The sequence below is a fragment of the Chelonia mydas genome, chromosome 14 (genome assembly GCF_015237465.2).
Source record: "Chelonia mydas isolate rCheMyd1 chromosome 14, rCheMyd1.pri.v2, whole genome shotgun sequence".
NCBI classification, from domain to species: Eukaryota; Metazoa; Chordata; order Testudines; family Cheloniidae; genus Chelonia; species Chelonia mydas.
In genome coordinates this window covers 10,494,075-10,513,222 of record NC_051254.2, presented here as the reverse complement: position 1 = coordinate 10,513,222, position 19,148 = coordinate 10,494,075, and the positions used below count along the sequence as shown (strand labels likewise).

Here is a 19,148-nt window from a genome sequence, read left to right as displayed (position 1 = left end):
AACAGAAAATGATTTTGTGCAACCTGAGCCTGTAGTTGATGGCAGATCTTGCCAGTTATCGATGATTAAGTTGCCAGTGTTTGCCTGTCATGAATAATGACCAAAAAATTGTTTGCAAGGCTACAGCCTGTAAAAATATTCTATTAACTCAGAAGGGAATAGGGTGCCAAATAAAAACTGACTGCAGAGTCTTTACTTACTGCTGTAAAAACAGTATGGTCTTCAGTTACAATCCTGTTTTGCTTCAGTCTTTTCAGCAGTGCAAGCTGTTTTGTAAAGCAGTAGATAGAAGTGCACTCTCCCTTCTTTCAAAGGCCTTGGATCTCTTGATGAACATTTAAGGTTAGAGGGCTGACCAAAGGGACTGTAAAAATGGCACCTTCTTAGTCCACAAATCTGCTCGCTATGTGTAGTCAGTCAAATCTTTGTTTTTCCTCATTTTTGAAAGCATTTAAACTCATGCTTAAGTCCAACCCTATTCACTACAGTATTTAAATGTGTGCTTAAATGCAATACTGGATAGGGGTGCTTTCCTAAATCAGGGCCCTACCCTAATTCTACTAGATGTTGTACGTACAATTGTAAGATATAGAGACCTCTTTTTTCCTCTACATCCACACGCATCGGGAGAAATTCAAGATAATGTAAAATGGTATTCTGTTTAAATTCTGAGCCCCATTGCATAGTATTAGTGACTGTGCCTTTAAGGACTGAGCTTCCCAGACAGAGTCTGGGCAGGATTGAGTGAAGCTCCTGTAATGGACAGCCAGTTGGAACCACACACTGAATAAAGCAGAGCACTTGCAAGCACCTTAAGCACTGAGTGACCACAGAATATCACACATCGTATGTGCTTGCTACTGTGAGTAGATCCAATGACACCAATGGATCTACTTGTGGTGATGAGCACTACACCGGGTATTGAGTATCTGCAGGATTGGGCCCTACGTATCTAAATAGTGGTAATTGTGAGGCTGATCCTGTATATATTTATGTACATGAGTAACTTGTGAGTAACCTCATCGACTTCATAGTCTGAATGCTATTGCTGACATGCATAAGTCTTCGTAGGACTGAGCCTTATAATTTTGATGTAGCTCCATCTTTACTGAAGACGTAAATAAGGAAAACACATCAAATCAAACATAGGCTTTGTAAGTATAGATGAGACAGGACAGTCTGTGTTCAAAATTATTAACACAGCTATTGGTCTACAAAGGGATGTGAAAAGAAGATCGTAAAGCACGGGGATCGAAGCTGAAAGGACAAGCAGTCCTGATAATGAAAAATGCCAGACTTTCTAAAGCTCTAGCAGCACTGAATGTTTATTATTTTAAATGAAATGTACACTTTTCATCTTTTTTTATATCAAACTCATCAAAAGTGCTAAATCCGACCACTTTAATTTACAAAAAACTCACTTTTTTTTAAGCTATACTCATACCTCGTTATTTATGTTGGACAAATATAATTACAAATAGCGACCTACCTCTATTCAATAGCAAAACAAGTTTAATGTTACTGTTTTTTGTTTTTTGTTTTTTTTTTAAAAGTACCACCGATAACTCATTGGAACAAACCAAAATGACCTGCCATCCTCACATCAGCTTATTGAGCAATCACAGTTGTTTGTCCCTAGAACAACGTAAGTCAAAGGCAATCTATCACATGGGGTTTTTTTGTCATCTGTTCAAATGCTACAACTCCTCCCTTGGACAGGCCTCACAGTGAGTATTATTTTTAAGCAGGTTTCTGGCACATCAGATCAGGTTAAGTTATTTTCTTGATTGTTCACCGGGCTCCCTTTCCAATAGTATCTGAGTGTTGACTAATTCTCTTGACCGCAGTTATGACAAATTTGTTTTCTGTGAAGGAAAAAAAAATAAAATCCACCTCTTTCCCCCCCTCTGTCTTGGAAGAAATATCACTTTCTGTAAGTCTGTGAAATGACAGATACTAACAATTCCAAAGATGCTCCTAGAGTCTCTTAATCCAACCCATTTTCATTCCAATCCAGTCAAAAACCTCCTGCAGTCTGACTTATCAATAAATAGTCAAATTGACTTACAAGGGAGCGCTCTTCTGTTCAATGTTTTCCTGGTAGTCTCTAACCAAACAAGCTTCTCTGATTCGCCACAAGCGCTGTCTGACTCTCACGCCTTTTGGCTTTCTTGTGCCGTTGCCTGATTTTCCAGCACAAGGCGCTAGAAGCCAGCAAGAGGAGTCCAGATGACAGGAGGACCAGTCCAAACACTGAGATGATTGAGCCGTGGGAATTGAAGCTATACGCCACGGCGGTGACCACCACTCCAGCTATAAGAATGACCACGCCAAAGGGGATAGTGCAACGGTAACAGGACAGCTCCGCTCCTCCGGTTGCTGCAGTCAGCTGGCACTCACTGACCAAAGGGACAGTGGCTACCACACAGTCATTGTTATTGCTCTTCTCCATCGTTACGGGGTCAGGATGCTTTGGAGCTCCCAGAATCTCTTTAATGGGCTCGTCTGTCATCTTGTGCTTCTGGACTTTTCTAGGCAAATTCTTAGGCTAGACCAGGTTCTGCTGAATATGCCTTACACTGTGGAAAGAAGATGCAAGCATTCAGCTGACAAGTCTTTAACTATTACACACATTTATGGTAGCATGGAAAGGTCCCAGTCCGGATCGGGGCCCAGTTGTGGTAGATGCTGCACAAACATAGCATCTTTGATCATGCAAAGATTTATGTCTGGGCTTAACTTTCAGCATGTGAGTATTTCCTCTTGATTGCGTGGACTGGAGTTGATTTTAAATAGGGCTACTCCCAGGCCTGAAGTTAAGCACATGCATAAGTCTTTGAAGGAACTGAGCCACAGAGCTTGACAAATGCTTGCCCTGAAGGGTCTTGGGCCAAATCTTGTTTTTAGCTATATCTGTACAATCTAAAGTCAATGAGCTGGTGCAAAATAGATACGACTTCTTAGACTTCAGTGGAATTGGACCTGCTTATGCTGTGGAATTTGGCACAGTGAGTTTGCTTGTGTGTGAGAGCAGAATTTGGCCTACTCTCTTCACCTTTTTAATATATAGGCATTGCTCATCACCACACCATCTACATTTAGGCCCGGATCCTGGAAAGACTTGGGCACCCATTTAACTCTAAGCTTCTGAGTAGTCCCACTGAGTTCAATGAGGTTAGTCACATTAATAAGGCTTGGGGCATTAAAGGAAGGCGGAAGGTCTGATGCATTTTCACCCAAAATACATGAAGCATCGAGGCAGTTTAAAATAAAAATATAAACAAACTAGAAAACAGTAATAACAGCTTGATCCTGGGAGAGTGAGTTTATTATTTTTATAACAATTATCTGCTCTTCCTTCTATGATTTTATTTATACATATAAATAAAACCAGGAAGCTTTTTACAATAATAAATCTTTATTAATTGTTTATAAGTTATTAGATTCCACATCCTTTTTGCTTTTCTTGCATCTTTTTTCTCAATACATAAATAGCACGTCACTGACTCTAGATCAACGGATATCACCCATCAGTAGGGAATAGGTCAAATAAGCAATACTATGTATTTATTTAGTTTCATAACAGAGTGTTGCAACTTCCATAATTGTACTTAACTTGCATTCCTCCTTAGAGCCTTCTGTGTATTGGCTCTTGGAAATCATTTTATTACAGCTTCTTTGAAAGCAAATCATTACAAGCATACAAAAGGGCCACGTTCTTCCCCCTTTACTCACACTGAGTAATAACTGAGTAGCCCCACTGAGATAAGTAAGACTTTGCAGAATCAGGGCCTAAATGCAGACAGGAAGTCAGTAAGCAGTAATACCATCTGTCAATTTTTAATGGGAATTGGGCATCCAAATACCCAGCCAACACTGAAAATCTCAACCTAAATATATCTACAGAATAAACGCACAGTTTTGATCAAACCTATTTTGACAATTCTAATATCTATTTCAATTTCCAGCCTTGGATTGGAAGCAGAGTTTGAAGCTGTCCATGTAATGAATGAATAATTCAGAGAATAAACGTCTCATTTGATAGATCAAATATTTTACTTTTTGTTTTTGTTTTTTTAAATGAATGAAAGTTACTCCTTTCCTTTAGGCTCCGCCACTCACGACAAGTAGAACTGCTGGTCTGAGTAACATTAAGTGTATGTGTAAATTGGTGCATGCTCGGGGCCTTATAAATATTTTAACTCATCTGGGATTTTCAAAAGAAAATAAGGGAATTAGGTGCCCAAATCCCATTGAATTTCAATGGCATTTGAGCACCTAACTCCTAGAGGCTCAGTTGAAAATCCCAGGCTGTGGGCTCTCTGGAGCAGGAACTGCATTTGTTTTTCATCTGCATGGGACCTAGCACAACAAGGCTCTCATCTCATCCTTGCTCAGGGTTCCTAGTCACTATGGCCATGCAGTAATGTGCAAGGTGCCTAGCACTGTGGAATCAGTGCTAGGAAATACCAATGGGCGGCTGGTTTATTTTAAACTATTCCAACTCCTCAGTCATCCAGACTCTCTCAACACTCTGGCCCCCAAATCCCTGCTTATTTTGTATATTTGACAGCTCACATTTCTCACCTACTGAGGCTGGGTCTGTCCCCTATTGGCATCGAACAATACGCTGTTTCTCAAGTTAAGGGTTATTTAGAGAAAGGGGTTACTGTTGAACGTTTCTAAAAAAAAACCGCAAATGCACCTGAATCGGTGAAGGCTCTTCTAGGCCATAATCTTGCAGCTTCAATACATCAGGCCTGGGACTGTCAAAGGGATTTAAGTTCCCATTGATTTTCAAACTCCCTTAGGCTTCTTTGAAAACTCCAGCCTAAAGCTGTTAAACTGCTCAATTGATCACTACAGCAATCCTTAATGGGACACAGTCAGCTTGCCTTCAACTTAGCACACTTCAGCTGTGTCTACACTTGCAGCAAGGGGTGCGATTCCCTGCTCCCGTAGACATGCTCACACTAGCGCTCATTGAGCTAATGCGCTAAATATAGGGTAGCCACCGTAGCATGGGCAGCAGCGAGCAGTGACACGGCCTAGCAGCTTCCCAATTACAAACCTGCCTGATCCCCATGGCTACGTACGTGAGGCTGCCGCTTGCCATGGATCCTGCTATTGTGGCTACATACTATTCATAGTGCACTAGCACGTACATATCACAATCACACCCCCCAGCTTCAAGCACAGAAGTAGCCTTAGAGGACACCAGAGATTGTGATGAATCTGGAGTCAGTGTGCTCCAATTAATTAATTGTATCGCATGTACTGAGGCATTTTCAGACCATAAACACCTGGTGTACACATGCCCCTTATTTGTTTAATGAACATGTAGTTTCAGGCCCTATGCCTGTCCCTGTTAACCCACAAAATTGGCAGGGGGCACACAATCAGACTCGCCTGTTTCGATTACAACGTGTTTTCTTTTCTGAGACCACGTGGCAAAACTTTACACACACACCCCTCTGCCTTGCAGTGAGCAGGGCTTGGGCTGATCCCACTTGCCATCCATGGGCCTCCACACAGTCTTTCTGACCATTCAGGTGAATCTGACTAGATAACATCTGGGACGGTCAAAGGAGGCCATCGGCATTCGGTGCGCTCATCCCATTTGCTTTGAAGGGCAAGCTGAAGGAATGGAGAAACACCCACCTTTTCGTTTAATCTTGCTGTTCTGATTATCTTAGGCGTTACTAAAAATTGCAAGCAAAAAGTCCTCGGTCTGATCCGCTGTTGCTCTACCCTGTGAGCAGTGACTTACGCCAGTGTAAAGATGTGAAAAGCTCCTGCGTTAGAATGGTGCCAGTGTATATTCAATATGTACCCATGTAAGTCAAGGAGGAGCAGGGCAATGGAGAACTCGACTCGGAATGCTGTCTTTTAGCTTTGTTAGTGGGTCAAACCCTTTGTGTTATTTAGCTCCATTTCTGTCTTATTAAACTTCCCAGACATTATAAAAAGACATATTATTTACCACATCTCCCATAGTAATGATTTAGCACGTTTGGACTTGATCCATAGCCCACTGACAGCAGCAGGGAAGTTCCCCTTCACTTCAAGAGGCTTTTGGATCAGGCCCATAATAAACTTGTTCATTTTCCAAAACATTCATTGTACCTCTCTTTTAAATGCCTGTTGCTGACTACCTAGCGTCCCTGTCCCTCTGCTCCCGTCCCAGTCTGTTATGTACATTCCTAATAAGCACTGTATCACCCTGGTGCATAGTATCAAACTTCACAAAGTCAGGACAAATATGCAGATTAAAAATATTATGGGAAGAAGCTAATTTGCCTGCCCAGTAAGCAATCTCTGTGTCAAACAACAAAAATGAACAATATGAAACAAAATCCTCCCTAAAAAGTACCAAAATCACCTACAGCCTAACCCTGATCCCATCCAACTCTTTGGCAAAACTCCCATTGACTTCAAAGGGGCAGGATATGTTTCTACATGAGAGCATAAGTGCACAAATATTCATTTACAAAAATATGGTAAGCCACCTTGAGTTCCTGGAACACAAATAAACTAAACTGTTCCAAATGCATGTACTAAACGTACACACTCCTGGAAAAGCAAGGACCAGATCCTCAGCCTGTGTAAACTGATGAAGATCAAGTGAAGTCAATCCTGAATGACATCACCTGGCCAACACACCCCGGGTTTATAAAGTAGGAACTTCTAGGAAGGGTACACTAACAATACCAACAGGATTGGGCCATTAGTTTGCTTTTAGTGAATACACATTTCTTTGTATTCAGTTTTTTTCCCAAGCAGCTATTTTCACTTGGGCAAAGGTGTCACAGCAGTTATTCTATAGGTAAAGTATAAAAGGGGTAGAGGAATGTTTTACTTTAGTATCCACTAATAAATGTAAGAGGAGATTTACTTAAAAGAGCTGAAAACAATATCCAGCTGTGTGCACCTACCATGTTCATCTGAAATCCATCACAGCAAATCACTTGGTAAGGGGCTGGGATGGGGGGGCAGGGGAGTCGGTTTTAAAAAGCCTCCTCTGTCACTCTGAGGTAAAGTCAGGCAGCAGAAAGAGCAGCTCCAGGCTTTGGGGTGTTAGTTGTTGCTGGATGATGAATTGGACATGATATGGCTCTAGCATGGAGGTTTCCTACAAGAAAAGTGTTTGGGTAACATCAGCTCTTCAGAATAAGGCTCCTGCAAGGAAATAAGGGTCTGCTCTACACTGACTTCTGAACAGGCTGGGGGACTTTCTACCGCCCCTGCCTCTGCTCTTTAGTGCCTATTTCCTTGGTGACAGCAGCCTCTTGCTTTTGACCCTGGTATTTTTCCTCTGACAGCGTGTCACCTTCAGCGATGAGCATTGGAACTCAGGGCATCCTTGTCCATTAAAGCGTCTGGCAAAAGAGCTCGAGGGGAGCTGGAGTGGAATCTGAATCTTTGCTGCCCAATGTAACCCTTAACCCGATATTCATGATGAGGGGTTATCCCACTTAAAGACAGCTTAAAAGATAGAGCTCTGGATGGGACTCAGGCGATGTGGGTTCTAGACTCAGCTTTTCTGCTGGGTGACCTTGGGTATGTCACTTCACCGCTTGGTGCCTCAGTTTCCCTACATGTAAACTGTGGCTAGTGAGACTGACCTCCCTTTGTAAAGCGCTTTAAGCTCTACTGATAGTGCCCTGCTCTTATATAGGTTTATTACACTGAAAACTTCCCCTTTTATTCAGTAAACTGAATCCTGTGTCCTAGGCTGATAAATACTGTTCCATTGTATTTAATATCAGGCTGTCATTTTCTTTTCTGAATCTTTTAAATAAGATTTCTAAGGGCTCAGAACCTGGAGCAGTTCAGTGGGACAGTTTTGAGAGTGGCAGAATGAGGGAAACTGTTATCGAGGGCAGTAACAGCTGTGAGATCACCAGGCAGCTGGGTTACCTCCCAAAACGGCAAAGATTTCTGTTATGAGGCTTATTCACCATTGCTTTTCTATAGGCATGGGAAGGTGGTAAAGTGTTAGGATCATTTTAACTCTGCAGCAGGGCCTTTGAGGATGGCAATAAATACATGGAATGATAAAACTGAAGTTGTTTTTAAATATCCCATAAATGCAAGTGTGCATTTACACAGATAACTTCTGTTATTCTCCAGATCCTTAAGATATTACACCCACGAATATCTAAAATACACTTAGCTTATGTCAGTGAACAGCTAAGAAGATCTCCTTTCTTAACCTTTTGAATAAGTTGTTCTGCCTGATGCCTAACAAAGTTACCAGCTGAACTTTAGACACTCCCCTTCCCCCCATGAAACCTTTAACTAGGTATAGCATAGTCCTGCTGCAGGAAAAAGAAAGGAATATTCTGAATTAACTACCAACTGTGTACTTGAAGGTATTTAAAAAAAAGTTTTTGCCATCCACTGTATTCATTTTATAAGGAAGTCTATTCAAAAACCTCTAACTAAGATGTTTGTGCTAAACAAACCACGGTGCCTGCGGCATGCTTAGAAATAGATATGCTGTTCTGTGAGTGATTTGCATTTACCCTTGAATATGTTGCAGTGAAATAGCAGTGCCCCTCAGCAAACCTGAATCCACACAGCAAACTTATCCCCCATCAAAGTAGAAAAGTTGAGATGTGAAATCTATAAATCAAGTCTCATGTTCAAACTATGAAAGGTTCCAATGTGATGCTCTCTCGGGAGATCAGCTCCATGCCAAATACCATTGGAGAAGTGCAAATAGACGGAATGGGCCAGCTGCCACAGCCTTTGCACCTTTTTACGTTTTATGCAATAGTGGAGGAAGGTGATTAAGACTTTTTGCATAGATGTTCTGGGCCTGATTGTTGTCCTGCACCTTCTGTAGTTCTTTGTAGTCACTTTGTGCTTACTCACAGGAGTAAGCCAGTAGGATCAGGACAAAAAAGGTAGCAGAGGTACATGTAATATACATGCAGGCTGCATCCGAGTGTGGACGGGGGTGCTGATAATGGTTGCTACACAAAATTCCTGTATGCAAGAATTACAAAAAGTTTATTGTATTTCTCAGCCATAATCTTAGGGGGCTAGAGGTGGGGGAAGAATCTGCACTGTATGCGATTTAGCAACTAAAAATTTTTCAAGAGGGAGACTTTACAATATACCATGCACCCCTATGGTCCTGTAAACTAATAACCGTCCTGTCTATAGTCAAATATAAGAGAGGGGGCATGACCAGGCACAAAACGGTTGTCATACACTCCCCTATGAGAGAAAAGAAGCAACTCTCTCCAAGTACAAGAGTGTTGGTATCAGGAATTCATACACCACCTTAAAGTTAAGAAGAAGAATGATATGCGCTACACATTGTACCTTTATGGGGGAAAGTCCTCCTGAATGTAACAAGGATTAAACCAACAGACATTGAATAGGGTTCTGTAGAAGTTACTCTCAATCTAAACAACTCCAGGGTTTATTAGCGAACGAAATCCTTTTCTTGGGGTCACTCCCCTCACCCCTGGCTTGACCAACCCCATAGAAGGTTACACCGGGTAGACACGTCCTCGGTGAACCGCAGCAGACTGGATCAAACCCACCTCTCCCAAGTGGAGCGCGGTCGGTTACATTCGGGCGGACCTTCCAGGCGGGCACGCCGCGGGTTTGTTCCAGCTGCGCTCCCAACAGTTGTGCCCAAGGAGAGAATTCCTGGACCTGCAGGGCAGTGACCGCTCACCTGTACCGGCGCAGCAGAGACCTGCATCCCTCGTGACTCCCTTTACACCCAGAAAATCCCCCTCTACAGCGCCGCAGCTCTGGGTCCCATTCAACAAAGCGCACATGCTCCCGCTCCTCCAGAAACGCGCCTGAGCCAGCCGCCGGCTGGTGCACAAAACCCCGGCTCAGTACCCAGCGGGCGTGAACTTTGGGCCCGCAGATGCCGCTGGGCGCCCGGGCGGTCGGAGCCCAGAGCCTGGGCGCGCCGCTTACCTTCGCCTCGGCCGGAGTGGAACTGGGGCAGCCAGCCCCTCGCACCGCGCACACAGCGGAGAGGGGGGGCGCACATCGCCGCGCAAGGGAGTGTAAGCAAAGTGCGGAGCCAGGCTGGAAGACCATTAAGGGACCGGGGGAAATTCGGCGGAAGGGAGCGTGGCTGGGAAGGGCTGAGCCGCTTTGGAGCAGGCGGGCGGGCCGGAGGTTTGGAAAGCTGCTTGGCTGGTTTCTCCTCTGGGGTCCGTCTCTCCGCTGGGCAGGAGGGGAGCAGGCTCGGCCGTCCAGCCCCCAGCCTGGGCAAACGTGCCCCTGCGGAGATCCCAGCCTGGCCCGTGGGTGCTCGGGTAACAGAAATAATAACAAAAATACTCCCTCCCCATCCACCCACCCGCTCCAGCACGGAACCCCCCTTTCAGGTCCTCTGAAATGCACTCAGAGACCATGGTGATGGGCGCCCTATATGAACCTAGATCCAGCAAGTCTGGGGAAACAGGTGCATTTTACAGCAGCTCCGGATGTCTGACAAACCCAAATCAAAACACACACACACACACACACCCTCTCTCTCTTGCATGAAGTTTAGTTGAAAAGTGGTGTAAGGCTCTGATCCAAGTGGCCGGACTGCTGGGGCAGTGCTGAGCCCTATAGACTTCAATGGGGCACGGAGCGGGGGTGTTTGGGGGGTGGGGGCCTGCTCAAGTAGAGTTCGTTGCAGGATCAGTGTCTTATGGTTGTTTAAAAGCTCTGCCGGAGCACAGTGCGCTTTGAAATCCAGAGGGGCTCCCAACTGGCTTCTACTTGCTCAAAAATAAGGTTGGAAGGAATGCAGCTTGCATCAGGTTTAGAACTATGTTCTTAGTGCAATAAAGTTTGAGGCTGTTTATCCATCTTATTTAAAAACTTTTAAAGGGAATTTCTAGGCTTCAATCTATCAGTCAATATAATATCAAGAATTTAGTTATTTTTAATCTTATGGCTTCCTTTGTTTCCTTAGATATAAGCGGGAAATTTTGCCTTAAATGTTGGGGGAAGGGTCTGTTTGATTTTTGTGGTTAAGTTTAGCCACAGCTTACATTTAAAAGGCACTATTTAATCAATGCTTGATAGATCAGCAATGCACCGGATGTATTTAATCAGTCTCTGTCGCTGAGAATGTACATGTACTTTTGACTCCCCTTTCTGGGGTGAAATCCTGAGCCCAGTGAAGTCAATGGAAATCTTGCCATTAATGTTCCTGGGGCCAGGATTTCACCCTCTTCCTGTTGTGTTAACTTCTTTCTGGTGGTGGAGATGCAATCCCTTAAATTATCCCACCATGGGTTGTGTCTCTTTCAGTCAAAGTCAGGCCAGAGGTGTTCTGGAGAATTGCCACTACTTTATACAAGATGTCTGCTATTTTCACCTTTTGTCCAGCACTCCTTTCTGAATCTTAGGTTTGCAGCACCTTTCACCCATCCCAAAAGACAGGCCAGCTCCCTCAGAATGGAATCTAATGTGGAACCTAATGTAAGTGGAGCTTAGTGTATGAGACTTGGGCTGTATTTCACCCGAATGTTTTAGGCCAATGCTTTAGTAGCCCTGTATGACTATATCACAAAGCAATGGTAGCTCTGCCTAACCTTGTCACTGGTAGAATACCTGATGACATGACTTCAGGGACAGTCACTGGAGTCCTTGACAGACCTCAGGACCACTGTCCTCTTCTCCAGTTCTCAGGTATTTCATCCCATCACTCATCTCACCCGAGCTGTCTCTCTTTAGCAGGGCTGTCTGGTGTGAGCAAGATTTCCCCTGTAGCTTCTCCTCCCACCTACAGGGGACTACTAGGGTTGAGCAGGCAACCAAGGCTGCTTCCTCTTCCTCCATCCCCTTCTCCCAGCTTACTATCACAGTGAGTTAGAGATGGGGGAGAAGGAGACAGTAGACACTGGTTGCCCCACACACTTTCTCTCATCACCCCCTTTGCTCATCATAGGGAGGGCTGATGGGAGTTCCATATGCTGATGAGGTAAAGAGAATTAAGACCTGAGGAGGGAACAATGGTAGATGGAGATGAGTGGGGAAACAGGATCTAGGATGCAGAGATTTGGGGAAGGAGACACAGTAGAGAGAGAAATGCAGGGCTGGCAGAGAACTGCAGTGGGCGAGGACCAGTGAAGTAGGGGAAAGAAAGACCAGGTGTCAGGCAGAGAAAGAGAGACAATGGCAGAGAATAAAAAGTGACAGGAGAGACTGGGACAGAGATAAAGAGGAGGAATCACTGTAGGTAAATATAAAGGAAAGGTGGTTTTGTGTTAATATAAAGGAGTTGGTGTCAGAACTCCTGGTTTCTATTCCTGGCTCTACTAGAGATTCACTGGACAACCTTGGGTGAGATACTTCACCTTTTTGTGCCTCATTTTCCCTACCAGTGAGATACTTACCAACCTCACTGATCCTTGGATGGAAGGTATTAAGTAAATGCGTGGTGCAGGCATTCCTATGTTATTATTAGACAAGGGGAGACCAGCTGAATCAGAAAAGCCTAGTCGCAGCTATGAACAGGTCACTGGAGGAAGGAGTTCGGCTCCCATTCTGGTAGCCAGGGTACTGCAGAGCCACGCTGACAACAGACTGAATTGTTCATGGACAACTCCTTTCCACACTTTTCCAGAAGATGACTTCAGCCTAGGCTGTCTCTGCAGCGGCTGACAGGAAACTAGAGGGGATTAGAAATGAAATGGCTGGGAAATGACAAGCCCCTGTCTGGCCTACCTTTGCACTCACGCAGCTGCTTTGGGGAGGTGCAGTCCACTGTTGCTGGAACAACAGGCGAGGAAACATCATGCATGAGTGTTTGAAGTCCTCCCAGTGTAAACTCTAATGGGCTTTTAAAAAAGCAGAGGGTGGTACCCCTAAATTGAGCAGCACTGTTGCTCCACTTATTAAATGACACACTTGCAATGCTTTGTGGCTGCCTTTGAGATTCTGACCGCATATTAACAGCCTCCCAGGCTCAACATCACAGCAAAGCAGAAAGTGATTCATTGGTCTAGCAAAGTATGACCATGATGGGTTCCATATTCAATTACCTCTTCTTCCCTTTTCCCCACCTTCTACTGCTTTTTTCCTTTTGTGGGTCTCCACCCTCCTCTGCCCCAGTTGATTTTGCTTTCTGGAACTTTTGGAGAATGATCTGTGATTTTAATGTATTTAAATATGTTTTAAGTTGTCCTTATGCTGTTGTGGAATGTGAGTGCTGTGGGATGGAAAAGTAGCGATTAATAAAGTCCATTAATACTATGGGCTGGATCCTCACGGGGGGACAAATCAGCACAGCTCCACTGACGTTAAAGCCGCTACATCAGTTTGCACCAGCTGAGAATCTGGCCTTGTTCATTAATATCTGCACCTATTTTATATGTCATCGCACCAACAGTGAAATTGATGAGCTGCTAATTATAAAAGGATGCACCCTGGGATGACAGTAATATGTTAAGGGCTTTTCTTCATCTCCCTTAGATGAGTTATTCCATTGACTTCAATATACACAAGTGCTTTGCAGGACTGGGGCATTCATTTCTGCCTTTTTTGACTTTCACTTGCTCCTCTTGATGCGCTGGGAAGCACAGGACCCTTCATCTGTAACTGCACGTGATCATTCTTATGTCCAGCTACTTTTATAATGACACACATTTGCATTGGAAGAGCTGCATTCCTTGTGTGTACATTTTTAATTAGCAAGGGTTGCATGAGGGCGACCAGAAGCTAAATCCAAAACCTGATAGAAGTAGGTTGCAGAACGTTCTGACTCTTTCACTTCCATTGCCGCTCTCCAGTTGGTGGCGTTAATTGAGCACAAGTATTATGACAGACAAGCAGATTACATGATTTCAGTGCATTTTCGATGCTGCTGTAAATTATTTTATTGCACTACAGCACAGCCTAGAGGTTTCAGGTGAGATTAGGGCCTCACCGTGCCATTGCTGTAAAAAAACAAACCAAAAAAGCCACATAGCAAGAGACAGTGCCCGCCCTGAAGAGTTTACAAGACCAGGGCCGGCTCTACAGTTTTTGCCGCCTCAAGCAGTGAAAAAAAACTGCCACCGTGGATGGCAAAAGGAAGAAGCTGCCGCCAAATTGCCACCCCGACCGGAGGAACTGCCGCCCCAAGCACCTGCTTGGAACGCTGGTGCGTGGAGCCAGCCCTGTACAAGACAGCCAAAAGTAGGAAGGGAACAGAGGCACAAGGAGGTGAAGTGCATTGCCCAAGGTCACACAGCAGGTCAGTGACAGTCTGGGACTAGAACCCATGTACCTTAGCTCCCAGGTTGCTGCCCTGTCCAATATGAATAATAAGATTGGTCCCACTAGTTAACACTAAATAACAAAAATGTGCAAGCGATGTTATACTCACGCTTCTTCAGGACATAATCCAATCACTAATTACCTGGATTAAGGAAGAAACTTCCCCGCCAGACATTATATTACAAAATTGCCCATAATAGAGGCTTTACATTTTTCTCTGAAGCATCTGGCCACTGTCAGAGACTAAATGGATAAACTCTGGCTGTTCCTAGAGGCTGGCAGAAGCTCTGCTGTAGAAACCCTGTGTGCTAAGTAACAGCATTTTGGTGGTGTGTGAGAGCAGCAGCAAGGGCTATTGATACATAGATTCATAGATTTAAGGCCAGAAGGGACGATTATATCATTTAATCTGACCTCTTGTATAACACAAGCCCCAGAATTTCATCCGATTACTCCTGTGTTGATCTCAGTAACTTCTGTTTGGCTAAAGGCATCTAGTCTTGATTTGTAGAATCCAGCACTTCCCTGGTAGTTCGTCCTAATGGTTAGTCAACCCACACTGTTAAAAATATGTGCCTTATTTCTAATTTGAATATGTCTGGCTTTAACTTCCTCCCATTGGTTCCCATTATGGCTTTCTCCTGTAGTTCCACTGGTGAACACAACCCCAGACAGGATCTGTCAGAACGAACAGGCACACTTTCTATAGTTCAAAAGGAGACTTTTCCTGTACTTAATATGTGTTTTCTATGTAAACAGTCAAATGCTCAACACAAGGAAAGCCTTTTAGAGCAGAAAGAATTGTTTTAGCAGAACACAGGACTTCACACGTGTTTGTTCAGAACCCGATCACATGCTATAGGAAATGTTTAGAAATCTTTCTCCATCCATTTCAAAGTCTTTGACGGTTATAGGATGTGGAGCGGGAAAGAGAAGCATCTGCCAAACCAAATCAAGATCTAAATCGACTTGTTTATCTTTTGGCTGGATGGCTTTGGACAAGAGAGAATACTTTTAACCCTTTCTTTCCTTGCCCTAACTTTTTAAGTGACCCTCCTCTCCACCAAGCGGCTTGCGCCTCATAGGCTCCTGTTTATTTACACAGTAAGGGAAGCACACAGGAAGTGGACATTATTTTCTTTAGAGTCTTTGAAAAAGCACGTCACAGATTAGCGCCCACAGTGAAAGAGAGAAACCCTACACACACAGTTCAGCCAACTAAAACCTCCAGGAGAGACAGAAATACCTTAGTACATAGAGGCAGCAGCTAGTCAGTTACAGCTAGAGTGCAGGCCCTGATTCTGCACTGAGCTCTGTGCAGGAGGATTCTCTTTCTCTATGTTCAACCCCATTGAAGCTAGATACTTGCATATGGATTTAGGATGATATTCATTCCTGTGTAGTCTTATGCATCACTTAAGTTCCACTTAAAACCTATTTTGGGATTAAATGGTACATACGCTTTCTGCTGGCTCTCTGCAAAGAAGTGAAATTCACACTCAGGTGCCTAAATGCAGGTGACCTCTCTGTCTGTGTGAAATGGAGATGGCCTCAATCCAATAGGCATCTGCATCACATCTGGCACTACTCACTTCTCTTGATGACAATCCCAGCAGAGAAGCCAGTGACTGAATGGGCCGTGGGGACCAAATGACCCATTCACTCTTAGAAGTGGAACCTTGGGAGCAGGGTGTAGTCAGTGTGGGGAAAGTTGCACTACAGACTTTTCTGCAGGACTTTGGTCTTTATGGTAATTTGCAAGAAGTCATAAAAGAGTCCACAAAGCTATTTTCTATAAAAGTCCTGAAAAAACACCCCCAAAGTCCCAACCACCCCCAAAACTCTTGTACATGGGAATCTCATGTGTTTCAGTGGATAGCAATGTCCTCAATCACCCTGCTTATGGATCTAGAAACGGCTCTGCTTTTCACTGCACAGCAAACCCCATTTTATTTTTACAAACATTTGCTTATTATTATAAATGATTAAATTGCTACATATGGGAACACACTTCCATCAATAATTATTTTACCCAAGGGAATCATGCACTTAAATAATGATGAAGGTTTTCACTAATTTTAATACCTTTCCTTTGAGGAGCTCATCAAAGTGTCTTAACAATTAATTAACTGCATTAATTGAAAGAGCAATTACCAAAGTAGGGTAAACTGTGGGCAGCAAATTCATTTGGTGGGAATTTCCACTGCAAACCAGGTGTACCCTTTGCCTAACATGGGGACAGATTCTCAACTTGTTTAACAAGTATAGCTCAGCTGAAATCAATGGAGTTGTAACATTTTACACCAGCTGAGAATCTGGCCCATTAGTTGGGTACTGATTCACCATTGAAATCAAAGGAGCATAAGTCCCAAGTCAATGGGATTGTGCTCCTAAATCAGTTAGGCACTATTGAAACCCCATCCACAACTCACATAATAGTGACCCACTGTTTTTAATTGGTTAGTTCTTTGCAGATGGATTTGTTTCTTGTTGTAACATTAAGAAAATAAACTCCTCTCTGAACAGCGCCTAGCATGGTAGGGCCTGATCCATGACTGGGGCTCCTAGGCACTGGTGCAATACAAATAATAAATAATTTTATAGAAGTGAACGGAACTTGACCCAGGAGAGTATATCAGCTCCTCTCAGAAGTCCTTGCACCCGTAATCACCACCCCACATGGCCACAGATGAAAACTGGAAGTTTATTTAAAAGTTTTGCATGCTGGAATAACCTTGTAAGACAGACATCCTTTTTTGTCTGAGGGTGCTGGAGAGGTGGCAGTGTACAACAGCACTTCAGTGTTATCCAGACAATATAATGAAGAACACACAGGCCCAGCTCTACAAAGGTATTTAGCCTCAAACGTCCATTGATTTCAATGGACGTTAGGAGTCTAACTATCTTCATGGATCTGAGCTTTACTGTAAAGTAGCAGTCAACATTAAGCAGCCCCATATTAATTATTTACACTGCCAAGGCTTTTTAAGATAGGAGATCATGTAATCCATCAAGGTCATTTAGAGCCTTTTGTTCTTGCTACATGTTAAAAACCTTCATCCTCTGACTTACACGTGCAAATTTTTTCTTCTTTTTAATATTAGGTGAAATTCTCCTCTGTACAGAGGCCCAGCACAAGGCCACCATGCACCACTTCAGTCTCACCTAAGCCCTGTTCTGAGAGTGTAAGTGGAACTTAAAAGTGATGTATAAGTCATGTTGTGATGGCCCTCTGCACAGGGGTGATTTTCACCCATTGATTTTTTTTGCGGGGGGAGGTATTTATATTTATTGATCATAAAAGCAGTGCAGTATTTATAGAATTTAACCAAGCCTATTGTGAAAGAACCAATAATTCCTTATCACATGAAAATCACCACATCATAGTCCACTCAATGGGCCAGATCCTCAGTTGATGTCAATCAGTGTAGTTACACTGATGTCAGATGAGCTGTGCAGATTTATATCAGCTGAGGATTTTAGAGTTTAGCAACAAAGACATATTAACTTCCAAACATTATTGCCACGCTATGACTCGCCAAGTGAAGCGACTGATGACCCACAGAGCATAAAAACTACATGGCATTTCACAAAGAATACAAACCAGTAAAATATAGAAACTTTAGTCTGTTTAGTCTGTTTCCCTAAGGATATGCAAGCAGCTGATCCATGCATGGATGCAATTGAATCTGTATGGCATACCAACATTAGTAATCTCATTTGAGAAAGAAGGTACAGGTCCACACCTAGTGTCAAAATCACATGTTGGAGGAGGGACATAAGATACCAGTCTGCCATCAGCCACAAGGCTCTCTCTAGAGCTCTTACAAACTTATTGCTCAGGGATCGCACCCAGCCGAGATGTCCAACACAATGGCAGACAGAAAGCCTCACAGCCTGATTATGGAGCAATTAGCTAGAACTGGGAGGGATATCTGACATCACTGGACTCTGTCAAAGAAGCCAGCAATCAGGCAGGGAAACTAGAGAGAAATAACATTTGCTAAGCTTGCGTTTAGTTAACCATCCATGGGATGGTGATGATAATGGTGTTCGCAAGAAGAAAAGGAGTACTTGTGGCACCTTAGAGACTAACCAATTTATTTGAGCATAAGCTTTCGTGAGCTACAAAGCTTATGCTCAGATAAATTGGTTAGTCTCTAAGGTGCCACAAGTACTCCTTTTCTTTTTGCGAATACAGACTAACATGGCTGTTACTCTGAAACCTGTCATTATGCAAGATAATGGTGTTGTGAGACTGATTCTTTGCCCACCGCTAGTAGCTCAGGGATGCTTGAATCTTTCTTAACCAAGGGACACTGTGTGCAAGCAGGGGAATCTAGGAGGAGCTGTGTGAACAGAACAATATTTCATATAGCAGTACGACCTACGGAGACTATTCTACATGCACTGCCCCACTTTGCTCTACTGGCTGCTGTGGCTGTCTGTGTGAGGCTGCCATAGCAACACATCAATTGTATTTATACTGGTTTTCATCCCGAGAGACCCCAAAGCACTTTACAAACTGGGGGTCAAATTCAGAGGAGACTCTGTGCTGGTGTCACATACAGCCCCCTCTGCCCCACTCGGTATGTAAGCTACATAAACTTTTACCTAGGGCCGCACCAAATTCATGGCCAAGAAAAACGCGTCATGGACCGTAAATCTGGTCTCCCACTGGGAAATCTGGTCTTTTGTGTGTTTTATCGTATACTGTACGGATTTCACAGGGGAGAGCAGCATTTCTCAAATGGGGCGTCCTGACCCAAAAGGGAGTTGCAGGGGGTCACAAGGTTATTTTAGGGGGGCCACAGTATTGCAACCTTTACTTCTGCGCTGCCTTCAGAGCTGGGTGGCTGGAGAGCTGTGGCTGTTGGCCAGGCGCCCAGCTCTGAAGGCAGCACCCT

The 19,148-nt window shown here is 43.8% G+C and overlaps 1 protein-coding gene across 8 annotated transcripts; it reads right to left on the bottom strand.

Annotated features, from left to right (window-relative positions):
- Positions 1–1,307: 1,307 nt before the first annotated feature.
- Positions 1,308–10,249, bottom strand: TMEM100 (transmembrane protein 100). Of its 8 annotated transcripts, none has more exons than XM_043527759.1 (3): positions 9,952–10,249; positions 2,069–2,579; positions 1,308–1,865 (listed from the first exon to the last, which is right to left on the bottom strand). In XM_043527759.1, the coding sequence occupies exon 2, from the start codon at positions 2,510–2,512 to the stop codon at positions 2,108–2,110; it is 405 nt and encodes a 134-aa protein (XP_043383694.1). In that variant the 5' UTR covers positions 2,513–2,579; positions 9,952–10,249; the 3' UTR covers positions 1,308–1,865; positions 2,069–2,107. The 8 variants fall into 8 exon arrangements, with proteins under 8 accessions (XP_043383694.1, XP_043383690.1, XP_043383692.1 ...); XM_043527755.1 differs by lacking the exon at positions 9,952–10,249 and adding exons at positions 6,936–7,132; positions 9,698–9,945 and having other exon boundaries at positions 1,308–2,579; XM_043527757.1 differs by lacking the exon at positions 9,952–10,249 and adding exons at positions 6,936–7,132; positions 9,561–9,679 and having other exon boundaries at positions 1,308–2,579.
- Positions 10,250–19,148: the final 8,899 nt, after the last annotated feature.